Below are 25,673 nucleotides of genomic sequence, written 5' to 3' on the forward strand. Positions count from 1 at the left end.
TATGTCTTAGTTTATTTTTTTCTAATGAAGTATTTTGAAGTGTTTGTAATATTCATAGTTCAGAAATTTGGAAGCTTTTTCTGGTACCAGTGTAATTGAAAGCATGAGATCTAGTCACAATACCAAAGAAAATTATTGCAGTATAACACAATGATGGTATGTAAAAGACTGTAGCTTTGTGATGTGGTTTTAGTTGCAGTCTATTACAGTGATTTGGTCCTTTTTTTTCCCACTTAAATAGCAGGTAGGAAGTCAGCAGTAGATCGGGTTTCATTCAGTAAATCAATCCTCTCTGATGTTCTCCTCCCTCGAAATGACTTCTTAACAGAGAGGCTATAATGTTTTAGAGCTTCTGTTTCCTTCAGAAGTTTCAGGCAATTTTTTTGACAGACATTGACGTCTGTTTTACAGCGAGCTCAGCCTTATTGAGGCATCTGTTTTGATCGGCCACTTTGCTCACTAGTATCGTGCTGAAAGTTGATCTGACGGAGCCACACAACTGATCGCTTTCGACGCTCAAACCACTTTTCCCTGCTGAGCCACAAGGCCGTATGTCATCTCCATCCTTACATAATGAATAGGCTCATTTGTCGGAAGTGTCCGTCGCGCTACAACTCGGGAAAGCACCAGAAACACGCGCAGCAAACACGACTCCCCACCGAAGTGTAGAGACAAGCTCAGCATGTGTGTGTTTGCGTGTTCTGCTGTTCTGCCACCCTCTCTCCCTGCTCAGGCCGCTCCGGAGGGATAGAGGGGCCCCCCATACCACATTAAACCGCAAAGCAGCTCTTTTCCTCCTCTCCTTCTCTCTCTCTCTTACTCTTACACTCTCTCACTCTCTCTCTCTCTCTCTCTCTCTCTCTCTCTCTCTCTCTCTCTCTCTCTCTCTCTACTTTTTTGTCAGGCTGCCAGCTACGCGGCGGCCTATTCATTTCCAGCCAGCACCGAAAACAAGGTCCAAAGTTCATAGTCGCTCAGTGCAGATCTAGGCCAAGTCTTACATTTGGAAACTTTCCCCCCCTCCCCTTTTCACAGACACTCTGGTTGTCCTGCCCCCCCCCCAACTTCCCAGGCTTTTCTAGCATTAGGCCTACTGTTATTTGTGCTTTGCTGTGTCTCAAAGGCAGTATGTTACCTCTAAGACTGCTGACCGGAGTACATTTATAGTGGCGGAAAGATGCAATTTTATTACATTTGAAATAGCTTGATGAAAGCATAACATAGCTAATGTTGTGCCCAGAGCCCAGATTGTGTCCATCTAAACTCAGAGCCATTTCCTCCCAAATATTCAGTTTTCCAAAATGTTATTTTACTGCATTTTTGTGTGTGAATTATTGAATTATTATTGTGAATTATTATGCAGTTTTTTTGGAAAGAGGTGTTATTTTATTTTTAAAATGCTTTTGAAAAGCTTTCTCTTTTAGGTGTGAGCATTTAAGTAGACGTGAATGCAGTTTAATCAGTTTCAGTGTACTGCATGAAAACCAACAACCTTTAGATATAAAGGTGTACCTAATACATGGAAAACGTTAAATATATAAATTCTAGTTGTTTTAGTTGAATGCATTAGAATTTCGCTCCAGGTGACAATACACCTCAAAGCACAATGAGTCTCAGAAAAAATGCATGTTTGGAAGTACTTTAAATGATCGCACAATAAGAAAAGTGCTCTGTGCAAAATTTAGAAGTTGGTGAATAATTTTGATGAATCATCTCAAATATGTAAGTTTGGCGATCTTTATCTGAGTACTGCAGTGCGTCTGAACCACACTGCTTTCGTTCTGTCATGCAACTGCTTCTTGTCAGCTTTTTGAAATCTCAAACAATTAAACCGCTGTTTTTTTTTTCTTTCCAGTTTTTACCCCTGTGTGAGAGAAGATACTCCTCCACACACCATTACAGCACAAGAGCTGTTCTGCAACTACTGCACCAACAGTATCATTACATTTCAATAAATGACTGTTTTCTGTGTAGTTTAGAACGCTATCAAAAGTGAGAGGGAGTGATTTGTCATTTGCCTACAGAGTTTTTACTTCACTCGCACAGGTGAAAAAAAAAGTAGGTTTGCTATTCATTTTGATGAACATAAGTTTCAGTGCACATACATCTTTGTTTATTATTATTGTTTTTAGGGGAGATTTTGAGAAGGAGTGTTAGAATACTCATTCAGAAATATCAACAAGCATTCAAAGCCTGTAAAATGTTGTTCAGGCCAGACCTACAATTTTTTGTTAATGTTTTTCCATAAACTTTGTTTACAAAAGGCTGCAGTAATATTGACTAAATGAATAATGTTGTGCGCGATGCTAAGCACTGTAATATACGTGTGGTTCACTCTGCTGGTCAGAGCACCAGAAGGCAGAGACTTTCTTCATTTGTAATCACAAAAGCAGCAGCACAGGCAGTGGTCACTGTGAAGTACTGTGCATGTGTGAGGCTGTAAAATTAACAGTGAAAAAGTAACAGTGTTCACTAACGTACCCCATATTACATCCATCAGAGCAACATCATTCACTTTCAGTTTTTGACTGCTCTAGAACACAAAGCAGTGCTACAAAGACATAACCACCATACTAACAGTTAAGCAGTAGCCCCAGTGAGTTGCAGACTAACAACCCACTTTTATTGACAATAGAGCTATATCTGTGAAATTGAAACCTATATTAGTGCCCATACTCTCAGAAAAGGTGTGTTAAACAGTAATACACATTATCTACATTTTGTGTTAAAAGGAACACAATATTTCATGTAATGTGTGTTTAGGAAGGACACGATGTGTCATTTTTAATTATTTTGAGGGTGCAACTAACCAGGAGTAAACGTAGCTTAATAACATTCAGCAATGACACTTAGCATTCATGCAACAGAACACAGTAAAGTGATTAAATTAACCTCCCTCTTTATCACTTTTTCCTAAATGAGTGATGTGCAGAATGGGCTGGAATACAAAACTTTCTTTTCTAAATCCAAACACTTATACAAACAGTAAGTAAGAGCAAACCCCTAACTTTTAGAACACAAGTTTCCCAAATATTACACACTCAGCTTTGAATAGAGTAGAGAAAACTACATTCATAAATACCAATACTGCAATCACTGTTTTAATATGTGAAGATGTTTTGAACTCAGCCCTGTGAGAAACATCTGATTTGCTTGTACTTTGTGTTTTGGCCATCGATTAAACGCTGGCTGAGGGAATTGTGTTCTTGTTTAGGTACAGAAATTTGGGGTTTATTTTTGGAAAATGTAAATCTCTTGTTCTATTTGGATTCTTAAATTTTCAGTTTTTGTTTGTGCTCTTCAATCTTGTAATCTTCATCTGAGAAGCATGACAGTATGTTGAAATGGCTTGAGTGTGGGAGGGAGAAAAGACTCATGTTTCTGTGTTTGAATTGACGGTCTTTATCATTACTGCATTTGTATAATGATGAAATGAACGGTCTTTAAAAACATGCTTTCTTTAGCCTGGGAAGCAGAAGCATAGAATACTTCAAAACGATTTCTGTCTTATGGTCGTTTTTCCCGGTTTTACCACATAATAACTGAGATGCATGTAGCATATTAACATTAAAATGTAACTGGAGACAGTTTTGAAGGAAAAGACTGGAGGCTGACATCTTGGCCTTGGATATGGTTCCAATATGAACTTTTCAACAGATGGGTGTTTTGAGACTTGGGTTTCATGTGACTGAGCTCAGGAAAGTCACAAGGAAAAGAGCACTAGAAGAGTCAAAACAGCCATATTTATCATTATATTTGCCATTATTATTTATATGGCAAAACTTTGATCGTGCTGTTTCAAAGCATCCTGTGACTCAGAATGCATTGTTACTTCCTCTTACCTGGGGAAGAACTGTAATGTAAATGATTACTGATGAGATCTGTGATTTCATTGCAGTTTGAATCTGCAGTCTGTTTGTTTTACTTACAGCCTGACCGTACAAATTGTGGAGTGATTTTAATCCAGTATGAATCTACACTGTGCAAAGTCTGTACAGTCTGACAGCAAAATTTGTAGTGATTTTATTCTAGTATGAATCTGCAGTCTAGTCTGCATAGTTTTTACAGCCCCACAGTAAGAATGATTGAGTGATTTTAATCCAGTCTGAATCTATAGTCTGCATAGTTTTTACAGCCTCACAGTAAGAATGATTGAGTGATTTTAATCCAGTCTGAATCTATAGTCTGCATAGTTTTTACAGCCTCACAGTAAGAATGATTAAGTGATTTTAATCCAGTCTGAATCTATAGTCTGCATAGTTTTTACAGCCTCACAGTAAGAATGATTGAGTGATTTTAATCAGTCTGAATCTATAGTCTGCATAGTTTTTACAGCCTCACGTAAGAATGATTAGTGATTTTAATCCAGTCTGAATCTATAGTCTGCATAGTTTTTACAGCCTCACAGTAAGAATGATTAAGTGATTTTAATCCAGTCTGAATCTATAGTCTGCATAGTTTTTACAGCCTCACAGTAAGAATGATTGAGTGATTTTAATCCAGTCTGAATCTATAGTCTGCATAGTTTTTACAGCCTCACAGTAAGAATGATTAAGTGATTTTAATCCAGTCTGAATCTATAGTCTGCATAGTTTTTACAGCCTCACAGTAAGAATGATTAAGTGATTTTAATCCAGTCTGAATCTATAGTCTGCATAGTTTTTACAGCCTCACAGTAAGAATGATTGAGTGATTTGGTAAATGGCTGAACTCCCTTAGTAATAGCAGTCCTGTTCTAATCCCCTTTTCGTTAATGGAATACCAGTACTTGCTAATATAACATTCCTGTGTGACATTTTGTTACTGTTATTGATTATTATTGAGAGCATGTCGAGTAACGACTGATGTGAACATCCAGGCTATAACCTTTCCATCTGGGACGTCTGTGGTAATTTGGTGAAGTTACATAGATGCTTTATCGTATATGATCAGGGCAGTCAGATCCCATCCTTACAAATTAAATTATACAACATCTTTAGAAACACTAAACCAGCCTGCATAGCTGTTATGCTAATGCACATGGTTTTGCACATGGTTTTCAACCTACCTGTCAGCCCCAGACCCCCCAGTACATAGAAGGAAATCTGATCTCAGATCAGCACTTCTGGTCCGGTGGTACTTTGTGAATGTGACTCAGGGTTTGCTTTTGTGCACTTCCTTTCTTTTTTCCACCCTCATGATCGAGTTACTATGATAATAGGTGCTTATAGGCTCAGTGTGGGGGTCCTCATACAATATGGCCCTTTCCTAAAGGCCTTTTTCCTTTGTTCAGTAACTTTTCCTATTTTGCTACAGAAGCGTCTGGTGTGTCATCTGCTTAGCATTCAAAATATTTCACTGTAGACATAATATCTGTCCTGTCGCTGTGGGTTATGTAGGTAAACGTGGCATCATGTGAGGTGGAAAGAACAGAATGCTTTCAACTGAATCCAGTCACATAAGCCTCTAAATTGTTTAAAAATTCCAGCAATGCTGGAGCCTAATATATGCCTACACTTACCAGCACAATAGCCCCTAACATATCACTACCATGTTGGTGTCACTGCTTTGCTGAGAATGATTCACCACCTATATATCATTTCATCAGTCGTGGTCCTGTGGTGGTCCCTATCCATTGATGGATTGGGTAGAGGGAGCATTTAAGTTGTGCAGCAACAGATGTGCTACAGTCAGTTATTGTAAGCCTGTGAAGTGCACCTATGTGTTAGGTGTTTCTGATAAAATGGCAACAAGTACCTAATGTGGCATCTCTGTTTCCACAAACAAACGCTTTTTAAGGAAGACTTTTCTCTTTTGGTGTCCTGATGAGTTTGAGGATGTGAGAGTTGTGGTTATAAGCTTGCTGAGTTGGTCTTCTGTCTGTTTCTCATGTGATCTCTGGTTATTCAGTTAATGTGACTCCACTTGGTCCATTTACAGTGCCCTCCACAAATATTGGCACCCATGGAAAACATGAGCAAAACATTTCATTCAAAATATTAACAAAAATCTACCTTTTATTTGAAGTACAGTGAATAAAAAAACCTAGATCTTATCAAGAAATAAATATTTTTTCTCATCTGTGTGTGCCACAGTTGTTGGTACCCCTTCATTTAATACTTTATTCAGCCTCCCTTTGCAAAGATAACAGTCCCCACTCTCCCCTTCAGCTCATCCCACAGGCTTTCTATGGGGTTTAGGTCAGGGGACTGGAGTGGCCATGGTAAAACCTTAATTCTGTGGTCAGTGAGCCATTTTTGTGATGATTTTGAGGTGTGCTTTGGGTCATTGTCCTGCTGGAAGATCCAAACTGTGGTCCTGTTTAAGCTTCCTGGCAGTCAGGTTTTGATTTAATATTTGCTGGTGCTTGGTGGAGTCTGTGATACCTTGTATCCAAATAAACTATCCAGGGCCTTTGGAAGAAGAACAGCCCCACAGTGTCACAGATCCACCACCATACTTCACAGTGGGGATGAGGTACTCTTCTGCATGGCTATCTTTGGTTTTACACTAAATTCTTCCTCTGGTGTTTGTTGCCAAAACCTCTTTTTTGGTTTCATATAACACCATAAAACACTTCCCACTGAAAGTCCAGTAAGATCAAAAGGATAAGTAATTAAAAATATTTCTTTACAACTCATTTTACTCAAAAACAGACTGAACATGACAATTAGTGGCATACAGATAATTAGTCTACCTTAGCAGTCAGTATGACATGACATCATTATACTGATTAAGTACGTTATGATATGCTTTTCCGAGAATACCAGGGAAATTTAACAGTATTTCTAGAACACTGAACAAATGCATTTTTCATTATAAAGAGATTTAGACTGAGCTCCCATGTGATGGGAGCTGTTTAGGGTTTCTTCCTGTTGTTTAGAGTTTGAGAGTCAGATCCTGCATAATAGAGTGCAGAAATGGTTACAGTATGTGAAATTTTAAATTGACTTTTAAAATGTAGCATTTTTTAAAAGGTAGCACTGCTGTTTCATTCTGTCAGTTTCAAACTACCAAACAGAAAACAGAATATTATGTTGTGTATTGTGTGTCATGAAAATGTCATGTACTGTGATTTATTACCCTCTGCTACAGTAGTTCAGGAAGCTGTGGTATCCCCTGGCATGGAGCCCTAAACATGTTATGACAATACGTCACCCACCGCATGCCACCGGCTGTGCAACACTCTCTCATAATGTGATAAATGTAACATCATTTTGAAAAAAGGAAAACAAGAAGTCATGCTTAGAATACTTCAGGCCTCTTTAACTGCATGCCAGTATATGCGATTACTTAAGCTATGTAAATCATCTTCTACAAAACTACTAAAGAACATTTATTAGCGATTTCCAGACTTGTATGTTGCCTGTTGTAGCTGCTGACTAATAAGCTGTCTGCCTTCTATGTGTTTGAAACACATTCCTTTTATTAATGTACTTTACTGATGGTTATAAAGCAAGCAGGAGAATCATAAAAGCTCACGTTCTGTGTAGCTGAGAAAATAAAATCTTGGGAATTTCCTGAATGTATAGACTACCAAAAAAAAAAGTCTGAAAACTGTGTTTCCTGAAGAAAATACAAAGTGATTGAGCAGCTTAAGCAGTTGCCAAACAAATACCCTGACATTTTAGGTGGTTGCTGAAGTGTTGATAACTATTTGTTATGCTGTCCCAGTTGGTTGCTAGGTGGTTGTTATGGTATCCCAAGTGGTTGCTAGGCTGTTGCTAGGTGGCTGCTATGTTATCCCAGATGGTTTCTAGGGGTTTGCAGCGTTGGTTCTGTGGTTCCCCACATGGTTAATATGGTGTTGCTAATGGGGTGAACAAACTTTTTGTCAGATCTGAAGCAAGAGTGGAGCTTTATTTTCTCCTGTCTCACAAAGATGGAAGCTTTAAGGACTATCTGATGGGGACAGTTTTGTGGTCACTTATTTTACAGTATTTTTCACTTATTTCCTTTGACTTTACCCTTCTTTATGCAAGAAGGATTCATAGCTTGTACTTAATGGCCATTTTGACTGGAAATTAAATAGGTAAGGGATGGTCTCTGACTGAATTTCACACAGTTCTGCATAAATATTCTTTTTCTCTTTTTTCAGGTAGTTGAAGCGGCTGTTATTTCTCACATAATGTGTAGACTTGCTTTGATTAGAGATAATATTTTTGTTTTATATATATATATATATATATATATATATATATATATATATATATATATATATATATATACATATACTTCAGAAAGTACCAGCAGAAGCAAAAAATAAAATAAAATAAACATAACCTGGAACTTCATACATTTATTTCATCTTAATATATATAAAGAAGAAATAAATGTATGAAGTTCTAGGTTATGTTTATTTTATTTTTTGCTTCTGCTGGTACTTTCTGAAGTTACATTAAAATAGGCCGGAATCTTGAGGCTTTTTATTTGGATTGAATTTACACCACAAGTTAAGAAGGAAAGAAAACTCTTCCTGTAAGTCTGATTGAAAAAAATTTTGAAGCTTTTTGAAATAATGTTTCAGTAAACAGAGGCTCAGTCTGGTCTTAACCAGATGAGTGTGTAGGCACACAAAGTTTGTGTGTATGTGTGTGTTTGTGCGCGTGTATGTGTATCTGTCTGTCTCTCTGTGTGTAAGCGTATGCATACATGAGTGTGTTCCAGCAGCTAACGCAAGCTTAGCTCTGTGAGCTGCTCTGACCCCTTGTGTGGAAAACAAGCTGATTGCTTCCAGGAAGCTCGCGCCTCCCCAGCACAGCACCTTCCATTACTGCAGCTGTAGCTATTGCTCTCAGCGTCACTATTCATGGAAACCAGGCCCGTAGCGGCTGCTTACTGCTGCTTTCTAAATTTCTCTATTACTCACTCCCGCTCTGTTTCAGTATCTCTTTTGCGCTCGCATTTCTCTTTTGCACATCCAAAGCGCATGTGACTGACCTATTAGCTGCCGTTACATTATTCACCACTGCGCCAAAGAGTGGGCCGTGAGCAGAGCTAGAGCAGACCGCCTGCATTAATTATTCCTGTGGATGGCGGCTGTTTTTTTCTGATGGCCTGGACGCGCACAAGTGATGGGCAACATGCATACGCAAAAATGGTTATTGTGCACGGACAAAACACACACACACACACACACACACACACACACACACACACACACACACACACACACACACATACGGTATCCATGGCATTGAATATTAAAAGTGCAAATTTCTGTGTGGCAGCTGTTTTATAAATGTGCTCATGGTGATTTTACAGCTGTGGTTTATGATAATTAGGATGGGATTAGTTGGCCAACAATAGAATAGAACAGAATGACATGGAATAAAGTAGAGAAGAATAGAATAGAACAGAATTAGATCAGAGTGGAATGGAATAAAATGGAATGGAGTGGAGTAGATTGGAATATAACTAATGAAAGTGAAATGGAGTTGAGAAGAATGGAAGAGAACAGAATAGAATGGAATGTGCTGAGTGGAATGGAGTAGAACAGATTGGAATGGAATTAAATAAACTGGAGTAGAATATAATGAAACAGAGTAGGGAGAAGTAGAATGGAATGAAATGGAACGGAGTAGATCAGAATAGAATGAAATAGAATGGAGTGGCGTGGAATAGAGTATAATAGAATAGAATACAATAGAATACAAAATGACAGAATGTAATGAACGAGAAGGAATGGAGTTTAGCAGAATGGAATAGAATAGAATAGAACAGAGCAGAAAGAAATTGAATGTACTAGAATGGAATGGAGTAGAGTAGAATGGAATATGACAGAATAGAATGGAATACACTGGAATACAAAATGACAGAATGGAACGAAGTGAACGGAGCAGTAGCTGATCTAGTCGAGTGAAGTGGAATAAATTAGAGTGCAGTACAGCGGAGTGGGTGCTGTTATGGTCATTTTTGCCCCCTCACACCCCCCATCATCAGCTGAACTTCTGAACAGTAATACAGTAACTCTCATCCTTCCTCTCCTTCATTTGTTTTGTGTTAATTCACCTCCCATTTCCTCTTCCTCTTGGCTCTTCCGACTGTACGTGACCCCTTTTCCCAAGTGCCTTTTTCATCTTAAGGGTGCACTTGCACACTAACTGTTTGGACATATGTCCATTGTTCTCCGAATAATGTGATCACGTATCCATGTCTGTCTCTGTGGGATCTTTATTGGAACAGCAGAAAGTCGATGCATTTTCATGGAGATTTCTGCCTACAGATTGATTGATTATTAACCATGTTCCATCAATCCGATCTAAACAAATCGACCAAAGAATGAAAAGGTTAGCAACATCTCTTGTCGAGCGATGTCTGATTTTTGTCAGATGAATAACAAGCCTGCTCTTTAGCGTTGGTGGTCAGACAGATAGGATGTTTTTCTGCGTTTGTGGTACCTTGTTGATTTGTATCAGTTGTTTGTAGAACTGCAAGTGCTCACTTTTGCAAGCTCATGCATTTGTTTCCTGCTTATGCCTGTCCATGCTGAATTTAGCTAACTTTGTCAAATCAGTTGAATTCAAGATACTTTGTGCTCATCATCTGTCTCTCTGTCTTTTGTCTCCCTCACAGTAATGGAGGCCATGGCAGTGAGCACATCTGCACAGGGTCCAGATGAGTTTGACCGGAATGCTCCCCGGATCTGTGGCGTCTGTGGGGACAAGGCTACCGGATTTCACTTCAATGCCATGACCTGTGAGGGCTGCAAGGGCTTCTTCAGGTAAAACAAATAAAACACAATTATTGTTTACCACACTTTAAGTACTATGGTATCATGTTATCATAATATGGTCAATATTAAAGTTTTGGGCTCTACTTCATAAATTGAGCAGCTCCTGAGTGGTTCTTTCTGTAAAAGTATACCTCCGTTGGCACTGCAGTAGAGCGGTCACTATCGACTGTATTTTCAGTTGGGAAATCATCTACTGTTTATTTTGACTTTGTTTAATCAAGTAAACGGAGTTTTTAAATATAATGCCAAACAACAAAAACATAACTGAACAGTAACAAACTATACAAAGTCTTTCAAATATTCCAAAATGCTTTACTGGAGAAAGATAAACTGGGCCTTTTAAAAAGATTTTTATTAAAAAAAAAATACACTAGCACTCATAACTTTGTAATCAGTTGCTATATTAACTATTTTATATTTTATTAACTGTTTTTTTATGCAATTACAAATTAGACAGGGTGGATTTAAATATTACAAACTATTCACCATAAGTAATTTTTTATTTAATACACAGTAAACTAAGTATCTATATACATTAATTTTTGTCAAGTCATCTGCTTTGAGATTTGATCTCCGATTTTGAAATCTGATGAATTCTGGATGTTAATTTTGTTGTAACTAAATGCTCAGTGTTCTACAGCATCTTCAGCCATAATATAATCTTCTACAGCTCCGTTCACCATTCTGTACACAACTATCATTTTCCTAATTTTTGTTTACAGCTTCATAGTGTCCTACTTGTTATTTGAAACCTATGAAGTTGCACAAGACTCGCATATTGAAATCACTTTACACACTTGTCTGCAAACACATCGGTTTTATATGATTGAAAACAGTGATTTCACACCTTTGAACAGTCTTTCCAAACCTTTAAAGGGCAGTGAAAGGTAAATTTATTTGATGATTAAGTTTAATCGATTACTCATGACAGCCTTACATTCCAGGTTGAAACCCAGCTGTGTCATGTGCCTTCCATGACAGAGTCCCCCCCTCCATGCTTGGTCATATACTCTTACAGTCTAGTGGTTATTCTGTAATGTGGTCTGCACCACATTTAGGCTCTCAAATCCAAACAATTCATTGCATATTTTCAAAAAGGCAGAGTTTCTTAAACTCTCACCGGATTGAATGCTCAACGGGAGAACCAATCTCTGCAGCTTGTTAGGAGTGTCTCTTGTTTTGTAGCAGTCCTGAGACTGTGCCAGCACTTACATAATGCACACTGGACAGCAAGCCATGCACTTATGAATATCATCGTTGTCCTAAGACAACCTCCCAAGCTTCAGGACAGGAAAAAAACTGTAATGTTTAGTGTGTTTTGAGTTCATTTTTAACATCCAGAGTTTTTAGGAGATGCAAAATGGGCTTTGTGATTTTACTTGTTGATTAAAAATTTGGAGAAAGATGAGATCATGTTTTTGTGCTTTTTTAGTAAGCTTTTTGTCTTTTTAAAACTATTTTGAGACAAGCTTTTTTGATACTTGAATAGCTTCAATAAAACAGTCACAGAAACACATCAGAAACATCTGAGATGGGTCAAAAAATAACTTTATTGCTGGAGAACTTATTTGCACACTGCTACCTCAGTATTACATACGCTAGTATTATGATATTGATCAGAAAATGATGTACAGTACTGTGCAAGAAATTCACCCTTCTTTGTACTGTATAGTCAAAACAGCCATTCATACAAGCCGTTAATTGTTCAGAGTTTTATAGATTAGTTTCCAAAACTGGAGTTCAAAAAATTATTAAAAGACATAGAGAGAACAGGACTTCTCTGCAAGACCACCAAAACTGTCACCTTCAGATTAGCATTTCTCAAAACCTCTTAAATCTTCATTGAGATATAAGAGAAAAAAACAAGCTTCATTCTTGCTTCAGATCTGAAGAAACCCACAGATGTTTTACTCCATCCTCCCTCTGAGAGAACTCTCTGAAAGGATATGTAGCTGTCAAGATGCAAAAATTAGACAAAAAAAATAATCTAACAAAGAAGGTTCTGATGTTTTCAGGAAAATGGACTCCCCATAGTCCAGACCTTATCATGAAAAGCTGAAATGCAACCAACTTCTAGGACTGAACTTAGGAAGAAAAATATCGCTGCAGATTTCTTTGAGAACTGAAAGTGAGTCTCCTGAAAATAATGGGAGCTGTAATAAAGGCAAAGTGTGGACAAACTAAATGCTAAAAAAATAATATTATATTTTGTTGTTGAGGCTTCTGTGTAATTATTGTTAAATATTTTTTTTTTTGGGTTTTTTTTTTTGGACACTAAAAATGAAGAACTTGTGTATATAATGGCTGTTTTGACTGGAAATTATATACATGAAAGGTGGTCTCTGACTTTTGCACAGTAGCCCCAGTATAAAAGCAAAAGCAGAGCATTATTGATCAATGCTTACATTACAGTACCAGTTGTATTTTATTTGATTCAGTTTGGCTCTGGCTAAGCAGCTAGCGGCTCCCGATTGCCAATATTGTCCCTTTCAGAGTGCCTCTTTTGGACTAGCATCTGGAGTTGTGTTTACGTACAGGAAGATGGGATGGGGAGAAAAGAAGGGATAAAGGAGGGAAGGAATGAGAAGTATGTCAGGCTGTTTCTCAGACACCATGCTGCTTTCATTACGGTGTGATTTCAGCTCTTGTCTGCTGTGTGATCAGGCTTTCATCCCTCTGAACACGCGGGTTGCAGGGCAGCATTGATAATTGACCCAAATGTTGTCAGTAACGCTGGAAGGAGGGCTATTGACTGCTCCTCAAATTAGTCTCTATGTACGCTGTCTGCTCATGATATTTTTTTGCAATTTTACCTTGACCTTGGATTTGTTTTTTAAATTGGATTCCAAGTATAACATTACTCAGTGTGCTAGCTTGGAATCGCCATCGGGCCGAACATTTTTTGGGTTGAATGGCATGAAAAATAAACCCAGAGACTAGTCAGATCTGCTGTGATTCAGCACCGGCCACACACACATTTAGATGGTGGTGAAAAAGTGAGTCATAATTGCACCAGTTCGTCAGCGTAATGGAATAGTTAGGGTTTTTTTTATTTGCAATTGGATGATAATTCCTTGAAAAATAAATTAAATTTTGTGGAGGCATCAATGCTGAAATGAGGTTATTTGCAGTGGAGAACAGTTAAAATAAGGTTTTTCCCTCGTGGGTGATGAGATGGCCCATTGAGTAAACAGCCTTATTTCAGTTCAATTCCACCATATTTTGGTGATGTGTTGAACAACATATTTTCAACCAGTTATCAATTTATTATCCTCCTTGGAAATTACTTACATTTCCAGACTGCAATCACTGAGGTTTTTAATTAATCTAGACGCTATGTATCTGTTAGACAATCACCATGGGGCACGGAAATTAAAGCAACTGGATATTAATTTTTAAGCAATTACCACTAATAGCTTTGAAGCTGCATTGAATCTCAGAGGTGATGTTTTAAGCTGGTTTTGTTCACTGTGGTTATTACTGACGTAAGCTTTGTGTCTGTTTTCCCTCAGGAATTTTTGTATGAAGTATTTGCCCATGTATCATCTTGTTCCATTTAGTCCCTAAAGACTTACTTGTGGTAATGGGTGTTGAGAGGAGAGTGTAAAATATGCTGTCAGGAACCCTCAGGACTTGGTGAGGCTTCAGAGAAGGCCAAATAATTTCTCTGATATAAAAAAATGTAAGGTTTTAGTTGGAAACAAAAAGGGTCAAATTCTTGATATGCCTGATGGAAGATTATATGCTTAGGTTTGGTATCTAGGTAGATATAGCCAAGCTTGCTCTCCATTGGTTAGGACTTCGGAAGCTGAAATGAAGGCCTAATTTTGTCAAAATCACCAATGACATAATTAGGAGCTGACAATGGAAGCAACCCATTACGTATCGATGCGTGGTACCAATTTTGTGGGGCCGGGGGGGGGTCACTTAAAAGCAAACAGCTTGTTATGTCTGTAAGAATGTAAACCCAAAGCACAATAAAGGACCACAAGTCAGGATTTAAAATTTAAAAAACTTTTAATTTTTTATTACAGACACACCCAAAAAATTAAATTTTAAAAAGAAACAGAAAAAGCAAGTCTTAGACAAACAAGGTCTGAAAGTGAAACTACAAGTGAAGCAGACCTACAGCTGCAGACTATTCTCTCTACACTTCCAGAATGCTTACTTGGAAAAAAAAAAAATCAAATTTATCTGATGTATGATTTCTTATTTATTATATTATAATCAGAACCATTTAAACAAGAGAGTGAATTCTAATGACTTTATAAAAGATCATTGGACAACATTAATCAATATGGTGTCATATTTGTGTCTTGTTGTCCTTTTTTCATGACCATACATGGCTTCACCAAGGCTCCTTCTACTCCTGACACAACAGGGTTTTATCACCTCAACCGCAGCCTTCGGCAGGAACACTCTAAATAGCTTGTTCCTGGAAAAATACAAAATACCAAAACAATGGCGTACATAACAACAAGCTTCAAGGCCTATCAAGCGATCACACACCGCAGAAACAGAAAAAATCTGACCTCCCCAACCCCTGTGTGAGCAAGCCAAAAGGGCAGCAATGGAGAGGAAGACTCCCCAAATCACGTTTAATCGAAAAAACCACGAGAGCCAGGCTCAGAAAGGGACCCCATCCTCTTGTTAAAATGGGTTGTGCCTGTATTGATTAGTAAGTTGATTATTAAGATGATTTCACATTAAAGACAAGAAGACATCTACATATGAATCGATAATGACACAAGATACATGGACGGAGATCTCCAAACACTACCTTCAGTGAGCTTCAGTCAAAAAGTGGGAAAGTGCCAGAATTGCCTGAGCTCTTTACTGAGCGAGTTACTGTAAAACTCATAAGAGGAAAAATACGTTATTCTCTGTTACAAACATCAAATAAAACATTTTTTTACAAGCTTCAAATGTCTGTGCCCAAAAAGAAAGTTGATGTAACTCACCATTAGCTTAGTGCTAATGTACTACTGGAATCCCATAGGGGTGCTAGCAGAAATTAACATTATCACAAAGGTATTTTTGACATTTATCGGCCGAACTGAAAGCCTAGATCTAATAATCACGGTTCACCACTCAAAATATGTGAATTAAACACTAAGTATATCTGTCCTTCTCTGTGTGTGTATGTACATGCGCATGTGTGTGTTGAGTGAGTGTTTGCGCTGTGTAGTTAAACTCTGGGTGTGAATGGGCACAGTATGCCAGGGAGGCGGTGTGTGTTTTCCTAAGCTCTTTCAGAGCCCATTCTGCGTGACTGCACATGAAATAAATGTTTGTGTTTATGACTATTAAAAGGACAGGAGGGTGGGCTCGAGGTGGTTGCGGCTATGAGTGTGTGTGAGAGTAAGTGTGCGCACGCGTGTGTTTTGGGGTGGCCCTGTGTGTGTGTGTCTGTTTTAGGATGGGTGTAGCTGAGTGGCTAAGCCATGTGAGCAACATTTCAGGCCTTTTTAAATAATCTTTCTCCATTGCCAAGCTTCACCCGCCTGTTCCTTGTCACCGCGGCTCTTGGCCTCGACTGGTCCAGAGCAGAGCGAGTTTACAGAGTAAAGGGTTTCAAGTGTGGCATATATTTGGAGTATATTTGATCTGCGTGTCTGAGCTCAATTCAGACAGATCTCCAGGAAAAAAACAACTTTTGCATAACAGCTGTGGGAGGAGTGAACCTTACCGGAATATTTTCAGTTAAGGCATATGATACATTTTCATTATAATATTTGAGTTTTTTGGGGGTTTTTTATCAGCTAATCGAGTTTGAGTAATTGTCACAGCTCTACAATGATATAAGGCACTGTTTAATGAAATTGACAATTGTTTACATTTTTATATGGATAAATAACTGTTAAAGTTATCATCGTGGTTAAATTGATCATAAGAGGGCTGCATGATTCTTAATTAAATGGGAATCAAAATTTTTTGTTTAGAATTGAGATGACTCCATTATCAACACGAGTGAGAAATGCAGCGAGAGTATTTTGTGGGAGCTTATTGTGGCATCCAGCTTGTGGTAAACTTAAAGCTTTGATCTAAATATGTTGTCTTGTTTCAGAACATTCTGCAGCAGTACAAAGCAGGCAGAAAGAACACAACGACTTCCCTCACTAAACATGAATGAGGGCTTAAACATTGTTGATGTTGGGGTTACATCAAGATTAATAAAAACAAAAAAGATGAAGTCTATTATTTTCATTAATAGCCTCATAATAACAATTAGAGTAACGGGAAAGGAAAGCAGGCTGACTTTACATGGTAAGCTTAGCCATTCTATTGTTTTAACAAGAAGTGCTTTATAGGCTGGGAACATACATTTTATTAAACCTATAGCAAAACCTACCAGGCCATACCAATGACTACCACAGGAAGAACAAAGTTAGCTTCCAAGTTTCTGAGCAGAAGCCTGTGTCAAGCATGTTTGTTTTCCCCTGTTCAAGCAGGCTTCTGTGTGGTGTTACCACATTACTTGCCGTGCTGAGTTGAATTAGCTGATACCGATTAAGAGGATCAGCAGGCTGCAAGGTGGGAAAGCGATGTGGGGAAGCAGTGCAGCAAAACAGCGATACTACCTTTTTTCGACAATAGCTAAAGGGCACAACTGTATGATAGTATATCGCACAAGATCTCAGAAGCCAAATCCCACCGCGGTTACTGTTTTATTGTCATGGTCTTGCAGCGGTTCTTGCAGCCCTACTTTGGTCTGTAGAATTGACCCTGTTCTTGAACTGGATTGCACTGATTAACATTTCAAAATCCTGCTTTCAGTACAATTCTTTGCACAGCAACATAACATCGCTGCTTTACACTGTGATTGTACACTGTTTTCCTCCTCTTCTGTACTGAGCTGTCTCTTTTCTCTACACAGGCGCAGTATGAAGCGCAAGGCCAGTTTCACCTGCCCCTTTAATGGCAGCTGCACCATCACCAAAGACAACCGCAGACACTGCCAGGCCTGCCGTCTCAAGCGCTGCGTTGACATCGGGATGATGAAGGAGTGTGAGTCTGTTCTTCATCGTAATTATGGTTTTCACTAAGATAAACCAGGCTGTCATTCAAGTCAACCTGAAATCAAAATGGACCATTTTTATATCTTGTTAGTTCAGGACCCTGGTCATATTAAATACAGTTCCTCATCTTACATCATTTAAAGGACAAAAAAAAAATTTCCTCAGTAAACTTTAAGCAAAATGCAGCGTTGAATCTGTTTGTAACCCAAAAAGTTGATTTTTAAACTTTTTATGTAGTGAATAGCAGTTTTAGTCTTAGAATTGGTAAAAGACAAGTGAAGTTTTCAGGCTTCTGGTTCAGATGGGTATTCATTAATTATTCAGTGGATTGACCTGTTGCGAAGGTAGAAAAGCAGGTTAAAGGATCAAAGGTGTGGTGCTAGAGGCAGTTTGGTGTAAGAGTGAGTCTTCAGAACATTTCCTCAAAGCACAACCATAATCCATAGCAGGGGTCAGAGAGCAGGCAGGCAGAGTCAACGTAGGCACATCCAAAACACAGTTCAAAAACACGCAGGCTGAGGTCAGAATCAAGAGAGACTAGAAAATACAATCCGAGGAGCTAGAAAACCAGAGGGTTCTCTGTATTACCAGGACTAAACCACATGCAAGACTTTGCAAAGCTCGACTGAAAACACAGGACACACATAAATATACACACATAATCATGACAAGACACAGGTCAGAACAGTGTCAACAGGGCGAGGCTAGAGAGGACAAAAGACAGGGATCTGTCTGAGGGATTTTCTGCAAAAATTGTTTTAACATTTGAAAATGTTTGTCAGTGCTGTCAGTAAAGAGGCAGTTATATGTTGAATATCAGCAAAATATTCTGGTCTTTTTACTTTAGTTGATAAATTGTTGATATTTGAAAGGTTTAAAAAAAAAACTATAGCGGAAAAGTTTTTGACAAGAAAAATAATGCAGTTCCACTTAAATTTACTGTCATTGGCAGGGATTGAAATTCAGTATATTCATTGAAGACTGCTGGAATAGTTTGTAACTGTAGATGATACTAAAATAACTGAGAAAGCTGTGTAACGCTGAGAATGAACTTTTGATGACACTCACATACTGAATGTCTCATACGAGACATTGAAAAGCGGCGATCAGATTTTGAGGGAGATAACTTACAAAAAAGTATTCTAAATAATTATTTACAGTGCATTATTTATCCTTCATCTTTTGGTGTTCTCAAAAAACGTATTGATGTAGTATTATCTATATTTTATATCTAATCTATATGTTTAATTGATCTATTTTTTTAATGTTGAAATACTTTGATATAAATCGTTCAAAAATGTTTACTTATACACGTATGAAGGGGTTCAAGTGTTGTATATGCTTTTGTAATCAATTTGCATTTTGCATTAACAAGTTTTTGAAAAAAATAATAGCTGACATATATGGAAAACACATTTTTATTGTTCTAATAAAGGTGGTATAAATTGTAATATAGCATTGATATTTCTTGTATGTGCAAAGACCACTGTTAGCATCGTTAAAAGTGTCTACAGAGAGAGGAGATATTGGTACAGAGAGGGAGAGGATATGAGTACAGAGTGTCGGAGAGATGTGTGTGTGAGTGTGTGTATGTATGTGTGTGTGTGTGTGTGTGTGTGTGTGTGTGTGTATATATATATATATGTGTGTGTAACAACAATGTAGTTATGCATTTATAAGTGTAGCACAATTTCATTTTATCACTTGGAAAATATGCAGAAATTTTATGGAAACATAGCCACTGGCGACAGTAATAATGAGCAGGTGGAGCCTGGCAGGGATCCCATGACAATCATAAGTTTGCATTCATAATTCCCTTACTCCTTTTCTGAAAATGGGGGGTGGGGGGTGACGAGTCTTGTTTGCATGTGTTTAACTCTCTTGTTGACTGCAAACACGCATGCAGCTTCAGATCTGACATCACGTAAAAAAAAGAGTGTGAGAGAGAGAGAGAGAGCGAGAGGAAAAAATGTCCAACAGCGGCTTTTTTTCTCCAGCCTAGTTACACAATAGACCGACCCAGATTTTCATTCACTGGCAGGAGGGGAGCAGCATGGCTTACTAAAGCAGTCACAAGTCTAAAACAACCCCTCCCACCCCCAGCTCTCTTTAAGACAAAACTGATCCGGCTACAGCAGCAAAGGGCCTCTTTGTCTCAGCGCGGCGGTCATTCAGGGACAGGAGGTCAGAGGTAAAAGCTGAGAGCTGTTAAGGTGCAAGAAATGTTTGTGTGACCAAAGGTGACGAAGAATAGAACTGCTCACTGTCTTTGTAATTAAGGCAGAGGTTCTTAATGGGGGTTCTGGAACTTTCTGAACAACCCAAAAGTGTGGAATCTCGAAGGAAACGTCGGAATGTTCTGTTGTGTCCGATTCCTCTGCTGTAGTGAGAAGACTTCTCCAGAGTGCCTGTCGTCATGCTCTGGGCTCTAGGGTGTGCCTACTTTTGAGACTTTGGGTTGGACAAACATTGTGATTTAATTAGCCCTAACTGACTAATTTCCTGAGCTACACTTTTTGGCATTTGTGCTCCTACTATTGTGAAAGTCGGATAGGACTTAAGAAGCTAAACGGCACGTAATTTGAAGATATTGGGGGTGTAAATCTCTGACCTCACAGCAATTTAATCACCATTCTTTAGGAAATGATTCAGTACATCATGAAGTGACATATTTTACCATAATCATATTTTGATATGACTCAGAATTATTTTTAAAAGTACATGAAACAGATATGAGTGGAGAAATTATTTACATTGTGGTTTATAAACAGTAGTAAAATGTGGACAATAAAAACAGTATGCTATTTATTCATTCATTTATTCATTTGTATGAAAATGAGATTTTGATTTTGGCCAAAAAAATGTACTTTATTGAATATTACTATAAAAGATTGGAATCAATTGTGACGTTCCAAAATCAGTGGATGTGTATTTCCACTTTCCGATAGATGCATTTATACACCCCTAAAACTGTACCAAAGAGCACTTTATTATGTATTATTAGTAGTATTTTCTACATGTTGAGGTCTGGACTCTGGGGTGGTCAGTCCATTATTCGGAGAACACCAGCAGCTTTTTTGTTTGATTTGCAGATTTTGTTCTTTTCTATTTCCTTTTCTCAGTGAGGGCTTCTTAACAGCTACTCATAGCCCTGAGTTGTCTTCTCACAGAGGAAGGATGGACAGAAACACCTGTGGATTTTTCAGATCTGAAGCAAGAGCTTGATTTTCTCCTCTCTCTCAAAGATGGAAGCTTTAAGTACTGTTTATCTGATGGTGACAGTTTTGGTGGTGTACCAGGTCTTGCACAGCTGTTAGGAGTCCCATTTTGTGTTGTTTATTTTTTGAACTCCAGATCTGGAAACTCCTGTTTTTCCACCTGTATTCCTTTGACTTGCCCCTTCCTTACGCAAGTGGATTATCCTACATCTAAGATACAAAGTGTCTTGTACTTAATGGCTGTTTTGACTGGAAATGAAATAAATGAAGGGTGGTCTGTGACTTTTGCACAATGCTGTATGTAAATATGGGTTTAAATTCACACGTGTCCTGTTTTTTATTCTGGGTTATTCTGCTGAACTGTTAATCAATGCTGTGTGATTATTTGTCGTAGCTGCCCCAGATCTTTGGAAAGTGACAGGAACCCTCCTCTGACCACTGTTTTCACATTTCCCCCATAAGAGCGAGTTATAATTGAGCTGTACCTACATGAGCACTTCACGAGCGCTGCATGCTTATTTACCTGTGGTCGAGCGTAGTTTTTCTGTTTACCTGCGGTTCAGAGTAGGTTTTCTTTTGCTTTCTCATTAACAGATGCTGTTAGCACCTGTTCAGCACTGGTTCAGCTCAGGCTGTCACAGTCCGAGATTCTCCACAGCTTTACCAAAAACAAAGCTCACCCGAGTTAACCCAAACCAGCCTGTCCAGTATCTTCAGTTCCCTCACGGTAACAAGATACATATCTGTGAGCAGTTGCGGGAAGTGTCTGTTTACGGATCAAGACATAAATAGACAACAGCTTAAGTGTGCCAGCCTCAATTACTCTGAGTTTACGTCTTTGACATGTTTATGGCCACCGCAGTGATTTGGTTTTTAATGTTTAGAAAACAACCAAAACTTTGGTTTACAAAGCAGGCCGTCATGCTCAAATCACATTTGTTTTCCATGTCCGTTTTTTCGCTAACCTATGTTTAGTTACTCAGTCATAATCGTTTGCTGACAGGCACACAAACATGAACCAGAGTGGAAAGGAAAAGATCGGATTCCATGTGTTTAGACTTCAAAGTAACGATCAGACCCTATATCAGATTATACGTGGGGGAAAAAAAAACAGCTTTCACTAGCAGCATTCACTTCAACTAAACAGAGCTTAAGAAGAGCTTACTAAACAGATTTTACCACCTTTCAATTACATTATTTTTGTATGATTCAGAATTATTTTTAAAAGCACTGAAAGAACTGTTTACACTTTTAAACAATGGTTGAATATAGACAATGAAATGTGCCAAGCTTTTGTTTATTTATCTGGATGAAAATGAGCTGATGAATTAAAAAAAAATGATAATTTAATTTCAAAAAACCTTCAAAAAAATGATGGCATACTTTATTTCATATTTTTATAGACAATTAGAATCAATTCTGACGTTTCAAGATCAATGGAGGTAAATTTGCACATTCAGGTTGATGTATTTTCACAAATGCAGAGAACATATATTTAACAGAAAATTACACAGAACCCTCAACAGAAAATAACACACATTCCAGTATTTATTGTGTCCACCTTTTGCCCTTATTACAGCTTCCATTCTTTTTGGGAGACTTGCTCTCAGAAATCTGCAAGGATGTTTTTCCACTCTTCCAAAGTTCAATCTTAGAAGTTGGTTGCATTTTCTGCTTATCACGATCAAAGTGATTCCAAACACATTCAGTGATGTTGAGGTCTGGACTCCTTTGTTCTGAGAACATCAACCATTTTGAAAAATCAAAATTTCCCATTAAGTTAAAAGCAGCAGCTGCATAGCTCTGACCAGTTGGGCAAAAGCAGCTTCCCATTTTCCATATGCAACAGGGGTCTGCCTTAGGGTTGGGTCTTGTCAGCAACTTAACAATACGATATGTATCACAGTATAAGCCTGAAAGATACGAATAATGCATCAATAATGCGGGGGGATCTTCTAAGAAGTATATTATGGTCACTCCAAGGTGCTGGTCAGAACACAAAGAGGCAGAGGAGTGAACTTTCTGCATTTTTAATCGCAAAGACAGCAGCACTGGCAGTAGTCACGAGTATGTATCAGAGATCACATACAGCACACTGTCATCATCAGTTTAGTATTTAACAGCACTGCAACACAAAGCAGCTCTATAAACGTTACCAAAATGCTAATGGAAAAGTGCTTATCACAAAGATGCACTGCTTATCGCAACAGACACACATTGTGGGTGAAGCAGGCTTAACAATGACCTTTACCTGAATTGTTATTGTTTGGCCTGCTTCACCCACAGTGTGTGAGTTTCTTTGTTATTCTTAGTTATTCTTAAGTAAATAGAGATGCAACACTGATCTGCCTCAGGTGGCGCTGTACGAAATTGGTATAGTCTAGCAGCTATAACTACACCTTGGATCCCCCTGAAAAACTTCCACAAATATGTTACGGCATACTGTGATCTGAAAATGTGCCCAGTTTCCCAAGAAATTGGTGGAAAGAGAGAATTGTAAGTCATTTCTCAAACCGTGGACCAAAGAGGAGATGTGTAAGATCTCAGTTAATGTGTGGAAGAGCGCATTACCAAACTAGAAAGAGCATTTCCAAAGAAGAACTGTTGAACCAAACATTTTGTTGCCATTGAAGCTAGCATCAGTGCTGCTATCGTGAGGCAGACAACACTGGAATCCCCTGAATACAAGTTGGTGTTTCACACTCTAACTACAAACTAAACCATGTGTAAAGAGATTTTTCAAGATTAAACCCAAGTGTTTTTTGTTGTGGTGTATTTAAGGTCAACAGACAGGATTAACTGCTCACGATAACAAAAGCATGGTGTAATACAGTTCCCTCCCACTTGTCACTGGGCACACACATGTATGAAACTCTGTTGAAAGTGCAAGAACAAAGATTTCAGTCAATACCATGTTTTTAAGTGTAAAATATTTGATTTTTGGCAATGAAACAAACAGAAAAAAATTGGAAGTGTGGGTGTGAACTTATCGATACAGACTAAAAATCAAATGCAAATGTGGATCATCACTTAATATTATTGTTTAATGTAAAAATGTAACTATTGCTAGTTAAATACTATTGGTTTTCTCTGAAAAAAAAATTAATGCTGTCATGGCCTGTGGTAAACAAGTGTTCCAAACCTGATACCTTTTTCCTCTGAATTATGAGGTTTTATCCCCTAAATGGGAATATTGCTACATGCAGGCTAACTTTGCTGCATAATGGCAGCTTCACCGGAATACCCCACTCAAACCAGCAAGCATTTTCAAATGTATTAATTTGCTATGGCAGTTTTAGCCTGCAGTTTGAGAAGTTGGTGTTGGGATATAATAGTGTTGAAGTTTAGTAGATTTGGGGAAAATGTACACAGGCACAAAAATTTTGTTTACCGCAGGGCCAATACAGACGATTTTCGTAGAGGCATTCATTTTTCTTATAGAGTAATCTGCTTAGACCTGGAATTCCTGACATTAATACGGGCGAGGTGCCGACTACAAAATGATGAAACGACCCCAGAGGTCTATTGATGGATGAAAACGTGAAAAGGGTACAAATCATGAATTCTGTCAAACCGATAAAGCTGAAGAATGCAGTGCTGCACTACATAATAATCCATAACATGACAAATAAGATTAAATGCTAGTTTTAGGCTGGAATGCCCCTTTAAATATGCAATATATATAATATAATTCCATTTGAATAATATAGCTAAATATGAATAGTAGTGTGAATGAACAGCATAAGATAAGGGCTACTATCATTACAGATCAGAAAGAGCAGTGAATGAATGTGTTGTGTGGGATTAGTTCTAGCTCATTCAGTGCCAGACCACTACTGAGGACACACACATACACCCAAACAAACACACACACGCACTCTCTCTCGCTCTCCTTATGGCACAGGGTCATCTCACTGTCTCTGTGGCACAGTTGGCAGGCTGCTCCAGTCTTCCCACGCTGGGAGACGTCTGCTGCCCACACGCACACACATACACACACAAAAACACAGCGTCTCCCAGCAGCGAGGCTGCTCTCAGATCAGATATCTCACACACTCAGCCCTTATCTCATCTTCATTCATCCAGAATCTGATCTAGGATCAGTTACTGTGAGCTGGTACTGGTTACATATTAAAGACCTGACTTGCGAAAAAGCTTAAAACAGCTTTGTGCTAAAACAGTATTCTCTAAATACACTCACTTGCATATTTTAAACATTTGCAGTTTAGCTCAAATGCATATTAGCACCACATGCTGTTGCTGTCATATCTCCAAAATGGAGCATTATAGGAGGGAAAAAAATTCTTAACATTTAACTTCATGTAGCATGTTCTTAAATGTTCTTAACTTAAAGGAATGCGGTTTTATATACCATCACTGTTGGAACAAAACCTTGTAATGAAAGTTTTCCTCGAGTAATTTTGTACGATTTCTTTTGGTCCATAGCACAAAGGGTAACTAGTATCATGCAAAAAAAGGAGATAAAAGGTTTTTGCATGACTATTATTTTGGATCATTTTATATTGGTCCATTCATCATGTTCACACAATATAAAGGACAGCTGGCACATGGTGCAATAAAAAAAATACAAAAACTGAGGTAGAACTTTGATATAACATCAAGTATATAGCCTGGAGAAGATCTACTTTATATCCAAAGCATCACAGTAGCACATTCTACTCAGCATTTTTTTGTACAATGGGAAGTAAAACCACCATTAAA

General features: G+C 38.2%; 1 protein-coding gene across 2 annotated transcripts in view; it reads left to right on the forward strand.

The window, feature by feature from the left end:
* vdra (vitamin D receptor a) overlaps nucleotides 1-25,673 on the forward strand; it is a 69,107-nt gene that overhangs the window by 29,598 nt on the left and 13,836 nt on the right. For both annotated transcript variants that reach the window (XM_036591065.1, XM_036591066.1), the window contains exons 3-4: nucleotides 10,555-10,702; nucleotides 17,592-17,722. In XM_036591065.1, coding sequence (XP_036446958.1) covers nucleotides 10,557-10,702; nucleotides 17,592-17,722 — 277 coding nt within the window. In that variant the 5' untranslated portion in view covers nucleotides 10,555-10,556. The remainder of the gene's footprint in view (nucleotides 1-10,554; nucleotides 10,703-17,591; nucleotides 17,723-25,673) is intronic.

The sequence above is a fragment of the Colossoma macropomum genome, unplaced genomic scaffold (assembly GCF_904425465.1).
Source record: "Colossoma macropomum unplaced genomic scaffold, Colossoma_macropomum, whole genome shotgun sequence".
Classification (NCBI taxonomy): domain Eukaryota; kingdom Metazoa; phylum Chordata; class Actinopteri; order Characiformes; family Serrasalmidae; genus Colossoma; species Colossoma macropomum.